Source organism: Nicotiana sylvestris, chromosome 7 (assembly GCF_000393655.2).
Source record: "Nicotiana sylvestris chromosome 7, ASM39365v2, whole genome shotgun sequence".
In the NCBI taxonomy this organism is placed as follows: Eukaryota; Viridiplantae; Streptophyta; class Magnoliopsida; order Solanales; family Solanaceae; genus Nicotiana; species Nicotiana sylvestris.
The window spans coordinates 85,635,326-85,656,535 of record NC_091063.1 but is presented as its reverse complement, the minus strand read 5'-3'; the positions used below and the strand labels follow the sequence as shown (position 1 = coordinate 85,656,535).

Here is a 21,210-nt window from a genome sequence, read left to right as displayed (position 1 = left end):
TAAGGGATAGCCCGACTTGTTCCACGACGTTAAATCAGGCGCTTCTTGGGAGGCAACCCATGGTTTTGTTGTAATTCATCATGCCGCGACGTTAAATTAAGCACTTCTTTGGAGGCAACCCAATTTTTGTTGTTGTGTTTTTCTTTATTTTTCATGTTTGATTTTGAATTGTGGAAGTATTGGCAAGTTTATCAATGTTGCAGGGATGAAATTGTACGGTTTGGAATGACTCGGGGTGAAGAAATCAATTTGAAGAGGGTCCAAAAGTAGCTCAAGTTGAAAAGACGGAAAAAAATCAAACGTGCTCGGCCGCACATATGGCCGTGCATTTTTAGAATTTACTGCCCCACTTGCGCTATCACACACTGACCGCGCACCGGGCGACGTTTGTAGGGTATTTAATTAGTTATTTTATTTTGTTTTTTTTTTCTTCTTTATTTTTTCCTTTTTTTAAAATACCCCCTGCTAACCTAAAAAAAACCCGATTCCCCCATCTCTTAACCTAAAATCCCAAACCCTCTCTCTTATTCTATACCAACATTGGTTAGGTACGATATTGGTATATTTGTGGTTGAATTGGGGTTATAAAATTATTATCTGGGAGTTCGGGTGAACTGTGCACATCACATGCTTGTATAAATGCCACAATGAGTTTGAGAATGTAATTTTGTGACCAAGTGTGCTGGTGAAGTCTGAGTCACCACTCTTGGTTCACACATCGTGTATTTTGCTGATAGTGGTATTTGTTTCAGGTAGTATGACACCATCCAAGAAACGAAGAACCAGGGGTGCCTCCTCCAGTGGTCATGCAGGCTCATCCCGGCTGCGAGCTTTGACCAATGCTCGCCAGTATGATAGTACCAAGTCTGTATCCAGTGTAGCCCAGGAATGTTTTGGTCATAAGGCCTCCCAAAAACCCATACCGGAGAGGGAAATTGATATAGGGTCCCTCTTTGTCCCAATATGTATCGTGAATTGGTCCGGCGTAGGCTGGGTATCTTGTTTGAAGAACTAGACGAAGCCAATTTAATGATTGTTCGGGAGTTTTACGAAAACTGCTCGAAATATGTGAACCATGTCTACACGGTATGAAAGAAGAGTGTGGACGCATCCATAGAGGCCATTCGGAGGGCTTACCGGTTGCCAGTGTTTGGGGAAGATCCTGAAGCGGAGGACTACTATGACACCTATGGCAGAGTACCAATCTCGTGGGAGTTGTTTTTTAGAACAATATTTGTGCCCAACAAGGAAGTAGTGTGGATTACGCCGGGGCGGAAGTTTCATTCGGCATTGCTCACCTTTGAAGGGAAACATTGGCTCTACGTTATCAATAGTCGTCTGCTGCCTTCTTCCAATACCACTAAAGTGAATGGTCCTCGCGCTGCACTGATCTGGTGTTGTATCAACGGCCATGATTTTGATGTGGCTAAGGTTATTCACGACGAAATGTTCATTTGTTGTTTGGTGCAAAGGTATGGGTTCTTCTTTCCATCCTTAATCACTAGATTATGTCGTGCATCACGTGTACCCAAAAACAGGGACTTGGATGGGAAAGTTTAAAAAAAATAGAAGTTCTAGGCTGATAAAATGGTAATAGGGAAGGATCCTGTTGCACCTGTTGAGGCAAGTAGCAATGAGTCTGATACTCCAGAAGAGGGTAATGAAGGTCAAGCTGCGGTTGTGGCTGCTTCACCCCCGCACGAGCAGGTTGTTGAGGGAACCTCAGTTGTCAGATGGGACACGAGAATGACGGCCTTAAAGCAGGAAATGGCAGGGATGCGTACTTCTGTCACAGACTTGAGAGCTCGGGTGGATGCCCTTCCTACCCAAAATGCTAAATCTGAGAGGAAGGTCCTGGCATGGCTGCGTGCCCTTGGCAGGCTTGCCATCTCGATCCCGGCACTATCTCCGACTAGGACTGACTCTATCAGGGAAGTTTCCTTTACCTTACATTTTTCTTTGTGTGACATGACATGCCACCATTTAAAGTGTAAGGTGGGGGATATGTTATATATATATATATAGATAGATAGATAGATAGATAGATAGATAGATAGATAGATAGATAGATAGATAGATAGATAAATTAGTGTTAGTTTCTTTGGTTAGTTTAAGTAGTAAAAAAGAAGAAAAAAACTCAAAAGTTTCAACTTTTCTCGACGATGGATATTATTCAACGAGTTTCTTGAAAGATTAAAGTCGAAAGAAAAAGATAAAAAGATTTTCTTTTGTTGGTAGTGTATCAATTCCCTCTTAGTTTTTCTTTGGGTCGCGGTTCTTTTCCAAGGATTTCGTTTGAACCGGGTGTAATCAGTTTTATTTTTTTTGAAGTGGAACCCTTGGGCTATGGGCTGAAATGAAAACAAGGTCTCTTAACTTCGTTATGCCTTGAGAAAAGCGAGTGCTTTAGTGTGACGCTTAGGCTCAGTTGTTGACTCTCATATAAGTGCCTTAAATTGTATGTTCTTAACTTGGATTAAGTGCTTTGACTAGAGTGTTGTTGATGATCCAATCTTGAGTGAGTCATGTGCCATGTGCTTGTGAGGTTTGTTGTATTCTATGCATTACATTTGATGTCTAGAACTTGCTCCGTGTGTTTACAAAGTGAAATAGTAATTTGTTCTGTCTTAGAAGTGATATAGGCGTTTCTTTGTTGAGCCAGTGATATGCTTTTACCTCCTAATTGTTATGTATCTTAGTTAACCCCCTTTGAGCCTGTAATCATGTTTCTACAACCACATTACAAGCCTTACACATTTGTTTTAATTAACCATATATTTGAACCTTTTCACCTCTCATGAACACTTGAATTGTTATGAACTTTGTAAAAGTTAAAGTGTGGGGTAGTTGGTTTGGCTTTTAAGTGGAACTAATGAAATAAGGAGAAAGGTGCACTGTTTTGAAAAAGTAAGAGCCACTTGAATTGAAAAAGAAATAAAAGGAAAAAAATAATTGTATTGTTGTGAAAAAAATATTCCTTGATAAGTGCTGACTCTTGATGAAAAGGTGCTTAAATAATTGAGAGTTAATGTATATTTAATTGAAGGGGGAGTATGATTTGACATAAGTGTGGGGTTTCAACTGCTAAAGTGTATGTATTAAAGTGATTAGGGAGGTGTATCACACCTCCTTTTTCCGTCCCCCGCGAGGGGCGTAGGAGTTTTTCCAATTAAAGGACAATCGGAACGGGATTTATTTATTTATTTCAGAGTCGCCACTTGGGAGATTTAGGGTGTCCCAAGTCACCAATTTAATCCCGAATCGAGGAAAAGAATGACTCTGTATTACAGTCCGCAAACAAGAAATCCGGATAAGGAATTCTGTTAACCCGAGAGAAGGTGTTACTCAAGTTAATTGCCACGTCCCATATATAAACCCCTCATCACACCCCGCGCCCCCTATCCGAACCCCCCCCCTTTTCCATCGTCTCTCTCAAGAGACTAACCTAACACCCCTTGCCAAACCCTAGAGCCGCCCTTCCATCCCCTCACCATAAACCTGGCGGCAACGATGCCGGTGACCACCAAATTAACACCCCTAGTGCACCTAGACCCCCTGGACACGGATCTGCAAACCGTTGGGTTCGAATCAACCTACACCGTCTCGAATCTTCTTCTGAAGATTCGAGCCAAACCCTGATCTACACCAACCCACCCCAGATTCACACCAGTCATTACCCTGCCCTCACTCGTGACCAAACCAACTGCCGGGTTGGACCTTCTCAACTCCACGGGAGCAAAACACCGTCCCGACCGAGTCAGCCCCTGCGCCTCACAACTATCCTCCTCCACTTGCTTTCCCTTATACATTACCACTGCCTTTTCATACTTCCAAGGCACGGCCTTGCTATCAATCATTGGCAATTGGACTACCGGCTTTATGATGGTCGGTTCACCATTAATTCCTAGATGCCTGCAACATGTATTTTTTTGTATTTTTAACTAATTTAAAAATAAACATGCGCAGACAAAAATGCGAACAATACACGAAAAATAACACAAAACTCACAACAATTGCAAACAAACAAAAATTGTTTTATATTTTTTTTTTTTTGGAATTTTGGGAGTAATTCTTATATAGAGCAAAAATCACGTGCTTACAAGGTGTAGTCACTCTTATATCTAAATGTATCCTACCTTTCCCACGGCCTACATTACAACTAGTTAAAAGTCCTACTTGATCCTTGACTGAATGAACTCAATTAGTAGAGTAGTACACTACGGGCAAGCCTATGGTGCATCTTTTGTGGCAAATGAATGTCGTTTTTGAGAGCGAGTGAATTCTGTCTATCTTGGAGTTCCTAATTGTTCTTGAATTTTATTGATTGTGAAACTATTTTCTTTGTTGTGGGAGGGTACTTGATTTATGAAGGAAAGGTAATTCTTGACATCTTTGTTAGAGTAAGTGAGTAAGTTGTGAATAATACATGGTGCTTGTGAGCCAAATCTTGAGGTGAAAATGTTACACTTCTGTGTTTAGACTAGTTGAAATATTTTTGGTGTGATGAGTTAGGAAAGTCGTTTAGTGAGGTTGTGTCCATGTAAAGTGTAGTTTGATTGCTCGAGGATGAGCAATGGTTTAAGTGTGGGGTATTGATAGTAGGCTATAACTATGTATTTTGATCATTATTTGCACTCTAAATTGGCTGCACTTTACTGATGCTTAAGCGTTAAATGGTAGTAAATTGCTCTGATTGAGTATTTTATGTTTTGCAGAAGCAATTCCGGGCTACAATGAGGTTAAGGAGGTTTTGAGCTAATATGGAGCTTTGAAGGTCAAGTAAAAGCTTATGGAGTAAATTGGGAGTTCGTTCGAAGATCGAAGGAGGTTAGCGCACTTAAAAAGAAGAACGAAGAAGAGTGCAAAAAATTGCCCAGGTGCGCGGCCGCGCAAGTCAGCAAAAACTAGCCAAAGTGCGCGGCCGGATGCGCTGTCACCTGCCCAGGTGCGCGGCCGCGCACGTCCTTCCGAGAAAAATTATTCCAGGACTAAAATTGTAATTTCAAAGGTGACTTTCCTTGACCTATATGAATCCTAGCTTGCTCAAAAAGAGGGTATCTTGGTTTTTAGAAGACTTTCAAGGTAAGAATAGGCAAGGACCAAGACGGAAGATTTGGAAACGAGTTTTTATCTTTCTTCTTCCCCTTTTTATCATTGATTATGAAATCTTATATTGTGATTGTAAAAACAATTATAATTAGAGAAACTCTTTATTCTAAAGTTTGATGGAACCTCTTGGAGGATGAATTTTTGTTGCGTTTAATATAAATTTGCCATTGAATTTTTTCTACTTGTTCAACTAAGTAATTCTTGTGGTTGATTGAAGGGCCCTCAATCAGCTATGCCTATTTAATGTGTATTACTTGGAAAAGGGTACATATTTAGGGAGTTGTTGAACAACACCACTCCTAACGTATGTGAGGAATCAATATGAAGGGTTTAAAGGTGGGATTAGGAATAACGAAACCTTGGTGCGATCTTAGTGAGTGGTAAAACTAAAGCTAGCTAGCGTAGTTCAGAAGAATATGTTTAGTAGATTGTTGTATTTGCTCGGAAGAGAATTACGACACCTAAAGTGCTCATGATCGGTAGAGAGTATCTAGGTGAATTTATAGGAGACGTAACAGAGAGGATTCCGATAAGAGGGGAAATTGTAACCCTAGACTTGTCTAATCTTGTTTACAACATTTGCTTTGTTAGTAGTAAATTTACAGATCTTTAATTACCTTGTTATTAGTTAGTAAACACTCAATTCATTATTCAATATTTTTGGAAGTTGATTACTTGGATTCTTGCGAAACTAAAAGTTGTGATTAATACTTTAATTCCCTGTGGAATTCGATTCCGGACTTGTAAACCGGATTATATTTGCTACGACCGTTTAATTCTTTTTATAAGACATAATTGGGCGTGATCACATACTTTGAAAAAAATTCTAGATTCAATAAAAAGTGATCTATCTGTGAATATTATTAGTTAAAGAAGACCAAATTTGTTAAGGATCGTGTCCTTTTCTTCACTTGGGACTATACATGCCTTTTTTTTTTACTTAACCTTAGTTAATTAAATTAAGATTAAATGAGAATCCCATGCTAATATAACCTACAATCCCCTAAATTTTAAAGAATATGCTGCTTTAATTAATTATTGTCCTAATTGCGCTGCTGCATCTCGCCAAGGTGCATTTAATGGCTAGTAATTATTCGTTGACAATCTCTTAAAGTAAATTAATTGGAACAGTTGTAGAGAGGCTTTGGAATGATATTCCTTTTTTTTTGTTTTTTTGATAAACTAGAAAAAATAAATAAAGCTCAATAATAAAGTCTAGCACCAACGCTTAACATTTTTTTTTAAAGGAGAAATGGGGAAAACAATTACAAAGTGGGGAATAGAACCTTTAACAACAAGATGAAAATTCATGTAGCCTATTTAATATTATTTCCTTATTATTAAGTTGTTTCCGGAAAAATTATCACATCTTCATATTTGAAAATAATTTAATACTTGATAAATATTTTTTTAAAATATTAATATTTTAATATTTAGCTTTTCATTTAACCATTTTATAGTTATAAGAATCTCCCATGAAATATATATTTAAGAAGATAAGTTCCGAATTTGTTTAACTTAAATTTCGTGCTCAAGCAAACTATATAAATTGAAGTGGTAGTACTAGCACCAGTCCTTTTTCTTTTTCCATTGAATTGAAAAGGGATTATTGATAAACAATGGGAATCTCTTTCCTCAAGATATGGTAAACACAAATGGGAAAGGAACACTTGTATAATTATATTGCAAAATTGTTATATTTCATCAAAAGATAACTGTAAAGAGAGACTTGTTCAATTAAAAACAAATGATTTCAAATATTTATTGGAAAATCCTTACTTGAAAAAACAATATATCACTGTTAAAGGTCATTAATTGTATATACAACTAGTGATGGACTAACTGCTAAAGCTCTTCAACTCAATAGTTTACTTTCAAATCCCTTTTTAATTGTTAGATATAGCATTTCCATTGACTTATTTTCACGGGGGGTTTTCAAAATTTTTGTTTTGACAAATTGTCATTATGCTCTAACTTTCATTCAATAAATCAATCGACTATACTACAATCTCAAATTAATTATTATAAAAATCATATGTGCCTTCTCTATTAAAAGCACTTAGATTACTCACCATGGTTGGGTATTGTTATATTTATTCTTAATCTAGTGTAACCTTTTTTTTTTTTACAGAGAAACTTTCGGAAACCACTATGTTTTAGTGGTTATTAGCTAGTTGTAGCTAGCATTTACTATATTATTTTTTATAGCTATATTTTCAGATTTTTTAGAGTGTATTCAGTGTATTTAAGCTATTGTATTCATGAATACAGTAGCATTTCTAGGCGTGAAACAGGGGATTACAGCTAGACAGCTTTTTGTATTCGAGTGTATTTGACTGTATTCATGACGTAAAATATGGGATTACAGCTGGACAGATTATTGTATTCGGCTGTATTCACAGCGTGAAACAGGGGATTACACTATTTTTAAACGAAAAGTGAATCAATTAACATAATAGACTCCTAATATAACTCAATAATCTCAATTATAAATCTGAATACATAAATACATCTGAATATATAAATTATATTAATTAAAAAAAATATGAATACATTCATGGAATATAGCGAGACAGTGAATACAATGAAATACATGGAACACAGCGAGATACATTGAAATACAATGAAAAAAAGGCAATGAATACAATGAAATACATGGAACACAACGAGATACATTGAAAAAAAAGACAATGAAATATATAGAATACAACGAGATACATTGAAATATAATAAAAAACCGGTAACAAACTCTACAAGTTGCTCAGCTCCAAAACTTTGAATAAAGTGAGATACATTAAAATACAATGAAAAAAGGTAACATACTCTACAAGTTGCTCAGCACCAAAACTCTGTCGTCTTTGTTCTAGAATAACCCTAATATCCTCTCGTCGATAGCAGATTTCGAAATTAACACAGCGAGATGCTATTGTCGGCGGCTATAGTGCAGAAACAGTTTTAGGGGTTCATGATTTTTATTTGAATTGTTGGTTGGTGAATTAAGAAAAACGAAAGAGAAGAAAAAAAAGAGGGTACAGATGGATCGGTTACGGCGGAAAAGCCGTGGAAAGCTCGATCTAGTAATCAGTAAGAATTTCTCAAAAGTTTGTTTTTCTAATCAACAAAACAAACAATTGAAGAGAGAGGGTGGAGAAATAGATGACATCGTATTTTATGAGAGAGAGAGCAGCGTATTTTATGGCTTTAGGATAGAAGGTGACCATAAATAGAAATTTGGCTATAAAAATTAAAAAGTAGTTATGAAATATAATTTTTTAAAATGGTATTTATTTAAAATAAATAAGGTATCAACCTTTGCTATAGGATGTAAAAATTCTTTTTTTATTTGGATGTAAAATCGATTATGTATTGGACTTTCATAGGCGAAGTTATTTTTTAGTTTAACTATTTGATTTTATTCACTGGCAATCTCTTACGGCAAATTTGTATTTACATCGGATATTGACCCCATTAAAGGACCAGTTTTTGGACCGGCCAGTCAAAAATAGCCAACGTTTGTAAAGTCATTGAAAAATAGCCACTATTTTGCTACAACACGGAAAGTTTCAGCATAATATATTGGAGATCGGTGCACCTGTGTATGAACTTTCAGTATAACTCCAACACTCGGAAAGTTTCAGTATATTATGCTGGAACTCCAACATATAGAAAGTTCAAGCATAATATACTAGAGATTGGAGCACATGTGTATAAACTTCCAGCATATTATGTTGGACCGGTATATTATACTGGAACTCCAGTATACTTATGTTGGAACTCCAGTATAATATACTGAAGTTTATACTGGAGTTTCAGCATAAGTATACAGGACTTCCAACATAATATACTGGAGTTTCATTATATTATACTGAAATTTTAATAAATTATACTAGAATTTCAATATATTATACTGGAGTATTTTTCAGATTTTGAACAGTATTTTCGTAAAACATAAATAAGTGGTATAAAACAATAGGCGGGGTTAGTGATCTGTAAAACATAAATAAATAGGTATAAAACAATAGAAACTTTATTGGTTGAGTTTAAAACTAAAATTAGTGGTAGCTTTAATAACTATAAATAGAAACAAAACAAAAGAGTGGCCACAGAAAATAAGTTAAAAACAGTATATGCTGCAGTGCCTAATATTCCTAAGAAAAACGATAATAACTATTCTACAAAATTATTCCGTCAATCAAGTTTATAAAAATAAAAGAACCTCGTGACGGTAATCACGCTACTAGTACTATTTTAGCTTAAGCTTTAATAAGGGATCACGTATTATATTAAGTACAGTAATTATTTAAATTGTGTTGCCCAATTTAAGAAGATCTGACAATGAAGCAGCTGCAGCTTCAATTCTTGAGCCACTACTGTCCTAGGAGGGAAGAGGGTGCAAACTCAGAACAAACACAAATAAAGGAAAAGTAAAAAGAAGGCTCTTATTTTCACACCATTCTTTGCCAGGAAAACACACACACACACACACCTAGTCCAATAGTCCATAGATTCAGACCCAGAACCCAAAAAAAAAAAGACAAGTTTTTTGAGGTTTTTTTGAGTAAATTCAAGAATGGTGTTGGTAACTGAAGAAGTGATCAAGCAGTTGCAAACCTTAATGGATGAAAGTTAGTTTCTTTTACTACATTTCTTTGACTTTGGATCTCTGAAGACTTAACATTCCTTTTTTTTTTTTTTTAACTCAATTATCTATTTGCAGTTGCTGAGCCACTTCAGAAGACTTACCAGGTTTTGCTTCTAATTTCAACTTTCAAGATTTTGCTAATTTATGATTTGAGAATGTTATGATTTGATCTGGCTAATTCTTGATGTTGGTTTATTATATTATGTCCATAAATCTCATTTTCTGAATCTTGGTTAGTTAATGCCAAGTCAAATACTAGTTTCTATGTTTCTTGCATTTTCAACTTAAGAAATTCTAGTTTTGGTTTGTTGCCCAAATTGCAACCGATTTGCTTTTATTTTCTTTTTGGTGGTGGGCTAATTATGAATTAGGATGCAATGACTTAGATGGGTTTTTGCATATTGACAGCTTAACATGATAAGATAAAGTATTCACGGAGATAAATGTTCAAATTTATCAAAGCTTGCATCTTGATGCAGAATCTGAAGTCACCTAAATGAAAATTGGTCAAAATATGCAGCTACAATTTAATTTATTGTTTGAGAAAAAAAAAAGACATCCTTGTTCCTATTTATGTACGTATACAGTATGCAGTTGGAGATTGTTTAGCCTAGTTAAACAGCAGGCTATCACCAAAGACTTATATCTGTAACTAAAGGTCAACTTGATGGCACCAGTCGCTAATTAAAGTTTTGGGCCAAAGATTGGTCCTTTACTCTCTTATTGTGGTGGGCAATCTTTTTGGTTATCTGAGACTTCAAAAAATTTGGCATGCATATGGGACTTTCGTCTGATTCTTCATTATCAACTCTCTGGGAGTGACCGGTATTTCTCTTTTTTTTTTTTTTTAAAAATTATAAATTATTTGGCTAAAGAAAGTTATAATCTCACATAGCAGAACTGCAGAAGGGGTTTAATTACTATTTTAGAGAAAGGTGATCGATCATCAAAATACTCTTACAAAAATATAAGTCTTACACATCTGGCATATTATTGAACTGGCCTAACAAAATAAGATGAGCTAAGCATTTTGGCATGTGCAATAGTTTGATAGTGAGGGGAAAGTTGGCTATCATTTCGTTGCCAATGGTAATTATAGGTTTGAGGAACAAAAATGGATCACTCTGTAGTGACCATACTAATATGAGGTCTCACAATTTTTGCAGAATGTACATCAGGGGTACCGAACCGAGACACTGGTGAGGTTTCTCAAAGCTAGGGATGGCAGTGTCTCTAAAGCACACAAGATGGTAGGTGCATACAGTTTTCATTCACATTTGAAGCTAAATATTTCTTCAGGATGAATATTTTCATCTGGAGAAATCTTCTAATTGTAATCAGCACTTTGCAGCTTGTTGACTGTTTAAATTGGAGGATAGACAACGAGATTGATCAGATACTTGCAGTAAGTTTTCTCTTATCATAGCATAGGTGTTCTCTACGTTCATGAGAGTGTCATAATTTTGAGTTTCTTAAAAGTCCACTTCCATTTTCTGTTCATTGCAGATTCTGTTGTGTTACTTTTTCTTTTTGCTTTTCCCAACTATTCTCTGGGATATACTTAGATGTTAAAATCATAATGAATTGTCAGCTTGTATTGACCAGATCCAATGGCTACATTATGCAATATAATCTGCTTCGATCATGAAGATATCTACCTTTAGCTCTAATTCTACTGCATCACATATACAACAGATCTGCATAGTCGAAAGTTCCGATCTCAGGGTCCAAATGGGAAAAGGAATAATATTCTTTTGAAAAAGCGACAAACAAACCTTAAAAAACCTCAGTTAAACACAGAACTGTAATATTTGAATGAAACACGTTCAGTTAGTCTCAAATAATAAAGAAGTGAAGGCTAAGTTGGTTCTGACTGTACTATTTGGCTGATATTTGTCATTTATTGTTGCAGAAGCCAATATTACCCACTGATTTGTACAGAGCAGTGAGGGACACTCAGCTTGTGGGGATGTCTGGATATTCAAGAGACGTAATACTTTGATTTGAATATATATAAATTTTCATCGATTAGCTCTCTTCTCATTTGGGTTATGCAACTAGTTCCCGTTGTGGTTGTCCAATAAAATTCTCATTGTGTGGTTTCTACTTGGTTTTATTCTGTACAGGGTCTTCCTGTCGTAGCTGTTGGTGTAGGGCTCAGCACATATGACAAAGCGTCGGTAAGGGTCATATTTTTTATGTTTCAGCCCTGTTAACGTGTCAACCTTCAACAGCATCAGTTCAGCAAAAACATAAAAATCAGCTGTTCAAACATTTTACCATTTGTCTACAATAGATGGCATTGAAATTGTACTGACATTTTGCTTTTCTCCATTTTAGATTCACTACTATATTCAGTCACATATCCAAATGAATGAATACCGTGACCGTGTAATATTGGTATGTCCTCTATGTTGGTTTATTCAGATACGAGATAAATACAACAAGAATAGCAATGTAGACTGACTGTTGTTCATGTTATAGCCTTCTGCATCAAAGAAATTTGGGCGGTATATTGGGACCTGTATAAAGGTTTTGGACATGACTGGTCTAAAGTTTTCTGCACTGAACCAAATTAAGGTATCTTTAATTTGTTTGACATTGTAAATATATTTCATTGAGACTTCCTACCAAATACCTGCTATGTTATTTTCCTTCTCACCGCTTTACTCGGCAACCTCATTATTCTGCTTAAAATTTTCATTTGAGGCTATCTGAACTTTAAAATTGAGTAAAGAGTAATGAGAGTGGGAAATACAAGGAAAAATAGGATGGAAGTAAAAGAAAATCCTGTCCAGCAGAGATCACACTGAAATAAACTGTCAGAACGTCTTGGTTTTGAAGTTGTTGTTTTATAGTGGTATCATCTTTTTCTAGTCAAAACTCCTCCTGGATATATTGATTAACTTATTTCTGCATTCGTCGTCCACATTGCTATTTCTTGTTAAGTTTGATAAGACGTTCAATTTTCTCTCTTTCTCCAAATGAAGATTAAGTTCAAGTTTCAGGGGTAAATATACTCTTCTGAGTGCATTAGTTCATTTGCTAAATATTGCTATTCACAAAATTTTAACTTCTGAAAAAGAAAATTGTAATCATCAAATACTCAAATGACCTAAAAACCATATATAATAGAACATCAAGAAAAGTGTTTTGTGGGTGCTTGAGAAAGAAAGGGATTCGCATCAAATACATAATGTTGGAAAGATATGATCGAGGAAACGGTCACAAGTGCAAGACCAATAGGAGGAGGTTATAGAGGACTTCTGGTGAGTTTACACCAGGGAGATACCTTGAACCCACACTTCTTTATTCTTGGATGAGCTATTGAATAGTATGCAGGATGAGGTTTTATAGTGCATGGTATTTGTAGATGATAGTGACATATTGTGTTGATTGACGAGACTAGCTAGAAAGTCAACCTACAGCTGAATATAGAAAAGTATTCTAGAGAATAAGGCTTTTAGGACAAGTAAGGTAAGACAGAATATTTGACGCTACAAGTTTAGTCATTCTAAGAAGAATGTAGGTGAAGTGCGATGTAGGTAATGGGGCCTAAATACGGACAATGCAAATACTTAAAGCTGGGTCTTGTAGGAGAATGGCGTGATAGATGAAAATATAGTATTTAAGTTAAAATTGGATAGCCGAAATGGAGTGTGATGAGATAGGAGGATTTTATGAAACCAGCAACCTTATATGGGAGTGAGTGTCGGGTTTCTAAAGCCCAACAAATCAATAAAATGATTGTCATAGAAATACAAATGTTAAGATAGATATGTGGCCATGCAAAATTAGATAAGACTAGAAATGAGCACTTCTGAGAGTGTGCAAATAGCAAACAGAAGATAAAATGAGAGGTCGCATGAGATGGTGCGACAATAATGATTGAAAGTTCTGGATCAGCTAGCATCCACCTGGATTAATCCACCGGGTGCCTGCTGCCTCCCACCAACACAGGCACTAGATATATCTGCCCACCAAGACTTAGGCAGTGGGTAGAAATAGCTTTTAGTTGAAAAAATGAACTATTTAGGGTGTGTTTGCTATGGAGGAAAATGTTTTCCTCGAAATGAGTAGTTTTATCGCTTATTTTTCCATGTTTGGTTGGTGAGTGGAAAACTTTTTCCGAAAAATATTTTTTAGTGTTTGGTTAGTGAGGAGAAATTTTTTTTATTAGAAAATATATAATTTAAGTAAACACTATGGGGTTAGGGGATGGGAAGGGAGGGGCGAGGGTTTGGGTTGGGTGGTAGGGGGGATGGGGGTTAGGGTGAGGTGGGGATTGGGTGGTGGGGGCGGGAGGCAGGTGGGGGTGGGTGGTGGGTGGGGAATAGGGTGGAGAAGGTTGAAAAATAGTTTTGGACTCTTGGTAGGGAAAATATTTTCCTCCAATTAAAATGAGTTCACGGGGAAAATATTTTCTAAAATATTTAAACCAACCAAACATGGGAAAATTGGAAAACGCTTTCCAGAAAATGTTTTCCTTTCATACCAAACACACCCTTAGTACTGAAATAAAATGGATTAAAATATAATGGAATCACAAATGTGGAGAATTCATATAGCGGACCCGACCAGTTTGGGATGAAGCATTTGATTGATATTGATTATTGAAATGATTTATTCATTATAAAATGGAATATGGTCCTTTGATCTTAAACTTGACATTTTATTTATTCCTCTTGTAGCTCTTAACTGCTATATCTACCATCGATGACTTAAATTATCCTGAGAAGACAGAGACGTATTACATTGTGAATGCTCCATACATTTTTTCAGCATGCTGGAAGGTTAGTGTATAACTTAATACTTAAATTCTTTATGACCTAAATCATTTAACCTAAAGCCTAACTCTATATGAACTTGCAGGTTGTGAGACCTCTTTTACAAGAAAGAACCAAAAAGAAAGTCCAAGTGCTCTCAGGCTCGGGAAAAGATGAACTTTTGAAGGTAAGATGTCTGTTTTTGAGTCAATTACTTTTCAAAGAGATGAACTATTGAAGGTAAGATGTTTTTTGAGTTAATTGCTTTTTATCCCTCGGTTAAGAAGCTTGCTGTTACAGATGAATTATTGTACTATTCTTTGTAGGATCCATTTTTATTCACAGAAAACGAGCACATTAATAATGTTGGGTCACACACCTTCATTTTTAAAGGAATACAAGATTTCTCGTCCAACTAGATTTGTCTCTCGCTTAGAGCACTAAAAAACTCTAGTTCTCAACTTGCAGATAATGGATTATGCATCTCTGCCACATTTTTGTAAAAGAGAAGGCTCGGGTTCATCTAAGCATTCTAGAAATGGTACAAATGATAATTGTTTCTCGTTGGATCATGCCTTTCATCAGCAGCTCTATGATTATATTAAGCAACAAGCTGAAGCATTGGAGGCTGTTGCACCAAGCAAAGAAGGGTCTGTCCATGTGACCTTACCTGAGCCAGATCCAGACGATGCGAAGATTGCTGAAACAATAGAATCTGAATTTCAGAGGATCAGGAAGAAAAACGGAATTTGTCAATCATTTCATGAAATTAAGATCAATGGTGATTGAAGCAGAATGGAAATGAATTTGCATATTGGCTGATTCACAGTAGTATTGGTTATTGCTTATTCTGAATCCGGCTTTTACATGAGGAGAGGATTTAAGTAAGCATTGTAATACTAATGGCTTGCATCATCTCGATGCAGGATTTAGATAGAACCTAAGTTGTAACATGGCATTACTACCTTGGAGTGGACTATATGGATGGTCAAAAATGCTTAAAGAATTCCACGAAGGAATTTTACGCGCATTTTGCTTAATTGATCTGCTTTTTTCTGCTGCTTTCGAGATTCCTGAATCTTCTCAAGATAGAATAAACTTTCTTCTTGTTGAAGGACTGTAAAGGAAGGGGAGAAAAAGCAGAAACTATGATAAAATAAAAATGGCCAGAGGAACTTTTCCTGTCTCTGTGTTCTGTTCATCTGATATAGCGATCTTGTCCAAGCAGAATATTAATAAGAACCTTGCTTTAAAATACCCGTGATTCACCTGGTATATGGAATTGATTTTACTATTCCTGGCTTTGATATATTAATATTATCGCATGAAGCATCCAAGCTATGGGTGATGCCAAATAAACCATTTCCTCTGAATCCTGACATGCAGTTAAGTTTGTGCTCCGATACTTCAGATGGCAAAGAAATTTTTTGTTCTACCTGGAAAACATCAAAAATTTGATCCAAGAGCCTGGCTGTGGTTTTACAACTAAAAATGGAACAAACCTGTATACAAATTGGAAATTCACATGCCCTTTGGGATCACAGTTGCACGTTCTTTCTTTCTTTTTTCTCACAAAGACAGCCAGCACATTCATAGACCTTAGAAACAAATTTAGACACCAGGAAGCGCATAAACATAAAAGAATACATGCCTAAATTTACAGCACCAATTGTCTTTCATTACTCTGTTCTGGCATAAGTCGCATCCCAAAGTAAATTAAATTAGACTTCCTTTCAGTGACTTGCACATGCAATAACCTCAATTTACATCAGGAAAGCAGAAAGATGTTTTTTACCCAACAACGGAATTTGCACGACAAACGTGAGTCTCTTTACGAATATTACTTCAGCTGCCTGTAGCAATTGAAGGCGTAGGCAACTGATACGACAGCACCAATAACAGCAAGAACTGCATATGTATCTTCCCGCTCCCAGCTCTCGTACCATGTAGGCATGGAGCACACTTTGCGAGAGCGAGCCCCTTTTCCACTATTACTTCGAGAAATTTGTCGCCTGAAGCTCTTTTTCTTTTCAGATGTAAAGTCAGTGTTTTCTTGGTGGAGATCGAAATTTTCAGTATTGACTGGTAATTGAGTGTTCTGACAACAAGAGATATTCCCATTTGCCCTGCAACAGTCAATACCCTCTAATTGGGAGCCACATGTGCTAGTACCAACATCATCTGAGTTTTTGGTGCCTCTTCCCATATATGTTCCACCATTAACACTGAGCCTATATTCTTGGGATGCTTTCTGTTCGTCTTCAGACAGTCCCATCTGGCCCCTGAAATAAAATTTTGGTATTCTAGATAAACAGAAAAGTAAAAGTTTCATTGATGCATGCAAAAGTGCCTTCTGCACCCCCCTGCAAGCAGAGTAGGACAAATGATGCTTGAAAAGCCAATTTTTCACCTCTACAAAATTAGGATTGTTTTTACAAAACACTTCCTCATTAGTAACGTTAATGAGTACATTGGAATCAACATTATTGAGTTCTTACACCCTCATAATTTTATGGAACACTGAATTTCCATTGCCAATTATATCTAAAAAATTTGTTTCCCCAAAAACATAAATTTGGCTCCATAAGCAGATAAGGGCACAGGTTTATGGAACTTAAGCCGTTTAAAAGGTAACTAAATATTGACACAACAATGCCTTGGAAACATACATAACTTGAATCTTAATCACACTTTTAAAAGTGCCATTGCAAACGTTTTAGAGCTGACAAGTATAGAATAGCTTAAAGACACATTAAAATCATTTAGAAGTAGTCACATGCAATTTCTCCAGATGTCAGATAAGAGAATTACCTCCACAACCAATCAACAATTTCTCCTTTAGCAACATGCTGTTCAAGCAACTGAGGTACATCATCAGGTGTAACATAGCCATACCTAATGCCCAACAAAATCAAATATATAATTAACTACCCAGCTCAAATTCATCAACTGCCTGCATCAGAGATAACAAAGCCCAAAAGAAAAGGGGCATAAGGTTTCTCCTAACCAGTGTCCGGAGATTTCCTTGTTAGTGTTTGGTCCGAATATGATCACATTTCCAGCAAACTTGTGTCCCCCGATGTGTGAGCATGGACTAACAGATATTTTTCCTTGAAGATCATGTTTCTCTATCTCCTCCCTAAGTCTACTTACTATAGCTGGTCCACAAACACCACATCGACGATCTCTTGAACCATGACAGCACACAAATATGTACCATCCAGTCAGAGCTTCAGGATTTCCAGGTAACCACTCACCATCCTTCACTAGCACCTCCTCAACAAATGTGTCAACATCAAAATGAGTCAATCTCCTGCAACATAGGTGAATTTAATCACTTAATAAGTATGCAGTCAACAGCACCAGATGCACTAGAATAGTATATCGTATTTCAGACCTGTATCTGATCATGTCCGGAAAGATCAACACATCCCCATTTGATGTCTCAGTTCCATCATGCCCTTCACATATTGTTAACCGAGTCTTGAAGAAAGAAAATTTATAAGGTAAATCACTATAGATATTACCGTGATCATGAAGAAATCATAACCAATTCAACAATTTACTCAAGAAAAAAATCTCTGAAAGCTGGCAGACCAAAGGCAAAACTGTTTTATGTTCAATAATACTTTTATCACAAAAGATGAAGTACATAATAGCAAGACGGAATCTAAATTCGCATAAAGCATTTCAAAGGCAACGCTAAATTACATCATAGCTACTTCCAGGACCAAAGTCAAAAAATAAGAGCACTACCCTGGGTATTCAAGACTTTAACTTTCAAGAGCTACGCCTAGAGATCATATAGATAAGTCAAGAAGGACGCCAGAACTCAATTTTTAGAGCCAAGCAAAGAGATTATATATGCCTCGAGAAGGATACCAGTTGTAGAAGTCGGCATGCTAGTAAAGGTGTTGAAACAGACTACAAATTATGAAAACAAAAGCAATAATCCGGATTGTTACTTAGCGTTCTATAAATTGCTAGCACATTGTGCACAGGGAGACCATACTGATCTGCAATTCGCCTTAACAGGATATAGAAAATGGAATCAACTAACCGAAGATAAAATGTTTTACAATTCTTCGGCTCTCTCTAATAAGAAAGTGCACTTCTGCCCCTTACAGTAGCATGTCAAATGCACCTTTGTCCTCATACTTTGAAAATTAAACTTCACAATGTCATTTTAAATTAATTTATTGCAAATCTTCAGCTTACTAATTTTCGTATGCAATTGAAGTGAATGTTTTTCTGCCAGGTAATCTAGTGGCAAATCATACACAACCTTGAAAAACAAATAGTAGGCTGTGTGTCCACTCCTCAGTGTTGGATTTCATGATTGACTGTTAGGGAAACTGGGCAATCAACCACAATGAATCAGGTTTTTCTTCATTTCACCATTTAAAATTCTTCTTTAAGGGTGTTCATGGCTTATTTTTCCAATAATAGTAAGTAGACTGCAAGCTAAGCAAGTGATAGAGTCTCAATAGTACAATATATAGCAACATAAAATAAGGCAAAAGTTAGGTTGCTCGTTAGATCTTCACTGATCGACTCGATGATTGTGACTTGTGGGGATACTTAATGGGAGTTCTATCACGACTAATCAGTTTTTCCCGTCTTAAGCATTAAATGTTCTTGTTCAAGAGTGAATGTCCCTCATTTTCTCCATCATTAGAAAAGTAGAATGTTCTCTCTTTCTTTCTTTTTTCTAGTTTTTCGTCATAAAAAGATGGGATCAAACTCAACGATGGGGGTCAGAAGAGTAACATGTGGCCATCTGCTGCTCCATAGTGGGATAAGTGAATTTTTACTGTTTTTAGTGCTTCTTTCTTAACGGTCAATTGGTTCGAGGCAGTAAAACAAAAGTTACGAGAAAAACAAACATGTACAATAACGTGGCTACTTAAGGTATTCTGCTGTACCTACACAAGTTCAATCAAAATTACGTCAAACGAGAACAATTTGCTCTTAAACTTAAGACAAGCTATGCAGGATGGAAAATGGCAAGTCATATGATCTACTTAATTATACAGGTGGACTCTAGCAATTGAAAATTGGAGACTGTTAAAGTTTTTATCCAAAGGAAAAGAAACTGTACAAGGACAAAAAGTGTATACGAACAAATAATGTAGGAACTAACTGTGCATTTTACTTTTCAGTCTATTGCTATATGCAGGAAGAACTCAGTTCAGACATCCGAATAAGTAACAATGTAAAAAACCAAGGAATGCCCATCTTTTAAAAGAAAGCATCTGCATAAATTTAAGAAAGCTTTAACTCGAAAGCTGATGGAAGCAGTTCTTCCCACCCAATTCAAATGGCGTGTTGGGCTTGTTTGCTTATCAACATAGCCAAAGGTTTAAGGATGATATGAGATGTAAATTATTTGATTTTTTCCAAAATAAAATTTGACATTTTGAAACTACATGATAAACGACTAACAAGTTAGAAATATACTCATTTCAGAATGCTAAAAGACCTAATAACCAATCACGCGTCTAAATCCGTTAGTGTTTAGCTATATAAATCCTTCATATTAATTCAACTCTAATCAGGCTTATTTCAGGTAAATTACAATTAGATGTTAAAAGACTAATTTTTTGAATAAAAGAAATGGTATTGGTCAAACTTTAATATAGTACTAATTGAATTTCCAGTAACTCATTAGCAATTATATCCATGGGCATACTAGAAGATAATAACAGCTAGCACAATGCAGTATAGCTACTTATTCAAAATTTTAAAACAAAGTGACACGTGGCACAAACCTGCTTGTTGATATCATTCTTGCGAGCAGAAAGAGCAGCAGCAAGAAGCCTAGGCAAGCGATCAAACTCAGTGGCCTGAATACGCGGAGGCCAAACTTGAAGATTTTTGTAGCAAAGGAAGACGTGGCGGTCATAGAAATCGACAGTACCAACGAGTGGAGTCTGGCGAAAATCAGGACGGGAAAAACCGAACTCGGCATCGGAAGTGCCGGCGGCGGCGTCGAGGCCGGAGAGAAAACCCTCGTTCTGGAAACTTCCAGAAGCGCTACCGATCTGAGAAGAATCTAGAAGGAAGCTGTCCGCATCGGAGACGGTTATTGGGGAAGAAGTGTTAGGGTTTATGAAATCGTTGTCCCTGTTGCTACTCGCCATTACTGAGTGGACTGAGGGAGTATTAATGGTGTCTTTCTAACTTTGACCTCTGGGATAGTGAAATGGACTCTTCTTCAATTGATTATTACTCCTCTGTTATTACACCCTGTACTTTAGTTTCCTTTTTTTTTTGTTCCTTTCCACATTTGGGTGGACAGTGAACTTTTTTAAGAGTTAGCAATACTTTTATTTATTATGGGTAAAATTATATGTACTTTATTTTTTTTTAAAGGAAGTGCAAAATCAAAAGAATAATTAAAAAGATGGAATAATTTATTATAATCAATTAAATTACATTAATACTTTTAAATTTATTTCATATTGTTAATATATAGTCCACTTTAGTTAATTTTTTGGTTGTTTTCACGCATTTTAAGAAATTCACTTATTAGCATTAGTTAATCTCGGGTTCGAGCCCTGAGTATGGAAAAATCCTTGGTAGATAGCGCTTCTCCCTGAAAGCGGCCCTACGCAGCACGAATCCGGATATAGTCGGGCTCCAATGCGGGTACCGGACACCGGATGGGAAACCAAAAAAACAAAAAAAAAA

At 36.3% G+C, this 21,210-nt stretch overlaps 2 protein-coding genes across 2 annotated transcripts; one reads left to right on the top strand and one right to left on the bottom strand.

Annotated features, from left to right (window-relative positions):
- Positions 1-9,303: 9,303 nt before the first annotated feature.
- LOC104236461 (SEC14 cytosolic factor-like) lies at positions 9,304-15,703 on the top strand. The gene is made up of 11 exons (XM_009790385.2): positions 9,304-9,734; positions 9,827-9,855; positions 10,918-11,001; positions 11,103-11,156; positions 11,664-11,741; positions 11,878-11,931; positions 12,092-12,151; positions 12,236-12,331; positions 14,443-14,544; positions 14,624-14,704; positions 14,986-15,703. The coding sequence occupies exons 1-11, from the start codon at positions 9,680-9,682 to the stop codon at positions 15,304-15,306; spliced, it is 1,014 nt and encodes a 337-aa protein (XP_009788687.1). The 5' UTR covers positions 9,304-9,679; the 3' UTR covers positions 15,307-15,703.
- Positions 15,704-16,149: 446 nt separating this feature from the next.
- On the bottom strand, positions 16,150-20,819 carry LOC104236460 (uncharacterized). Its single transcript, XM_009790384.2, has 5 exons — positions 20,289-20,819; positions 17,915-18,000; positions 17,525-17,830; positions 17,329-17,412; positions 16,150-16,799 (listed from the first exon to the last, which is right to left on the bottom strand). The coding sequence occupies exons 1-5, from the start codon at positions 20,658-20,660 to the stop codon at positions 16,358-16,360; spliced, it is 1,290 nt and encodes a 429-aa protein (XP_009788686.1). The 5' UTR covers positions 20,661-20,819; the 3' UTR covers positions 16,150-16,357.
- Positions 20,820-21,210: the final 391 nt, after the last annotated feature.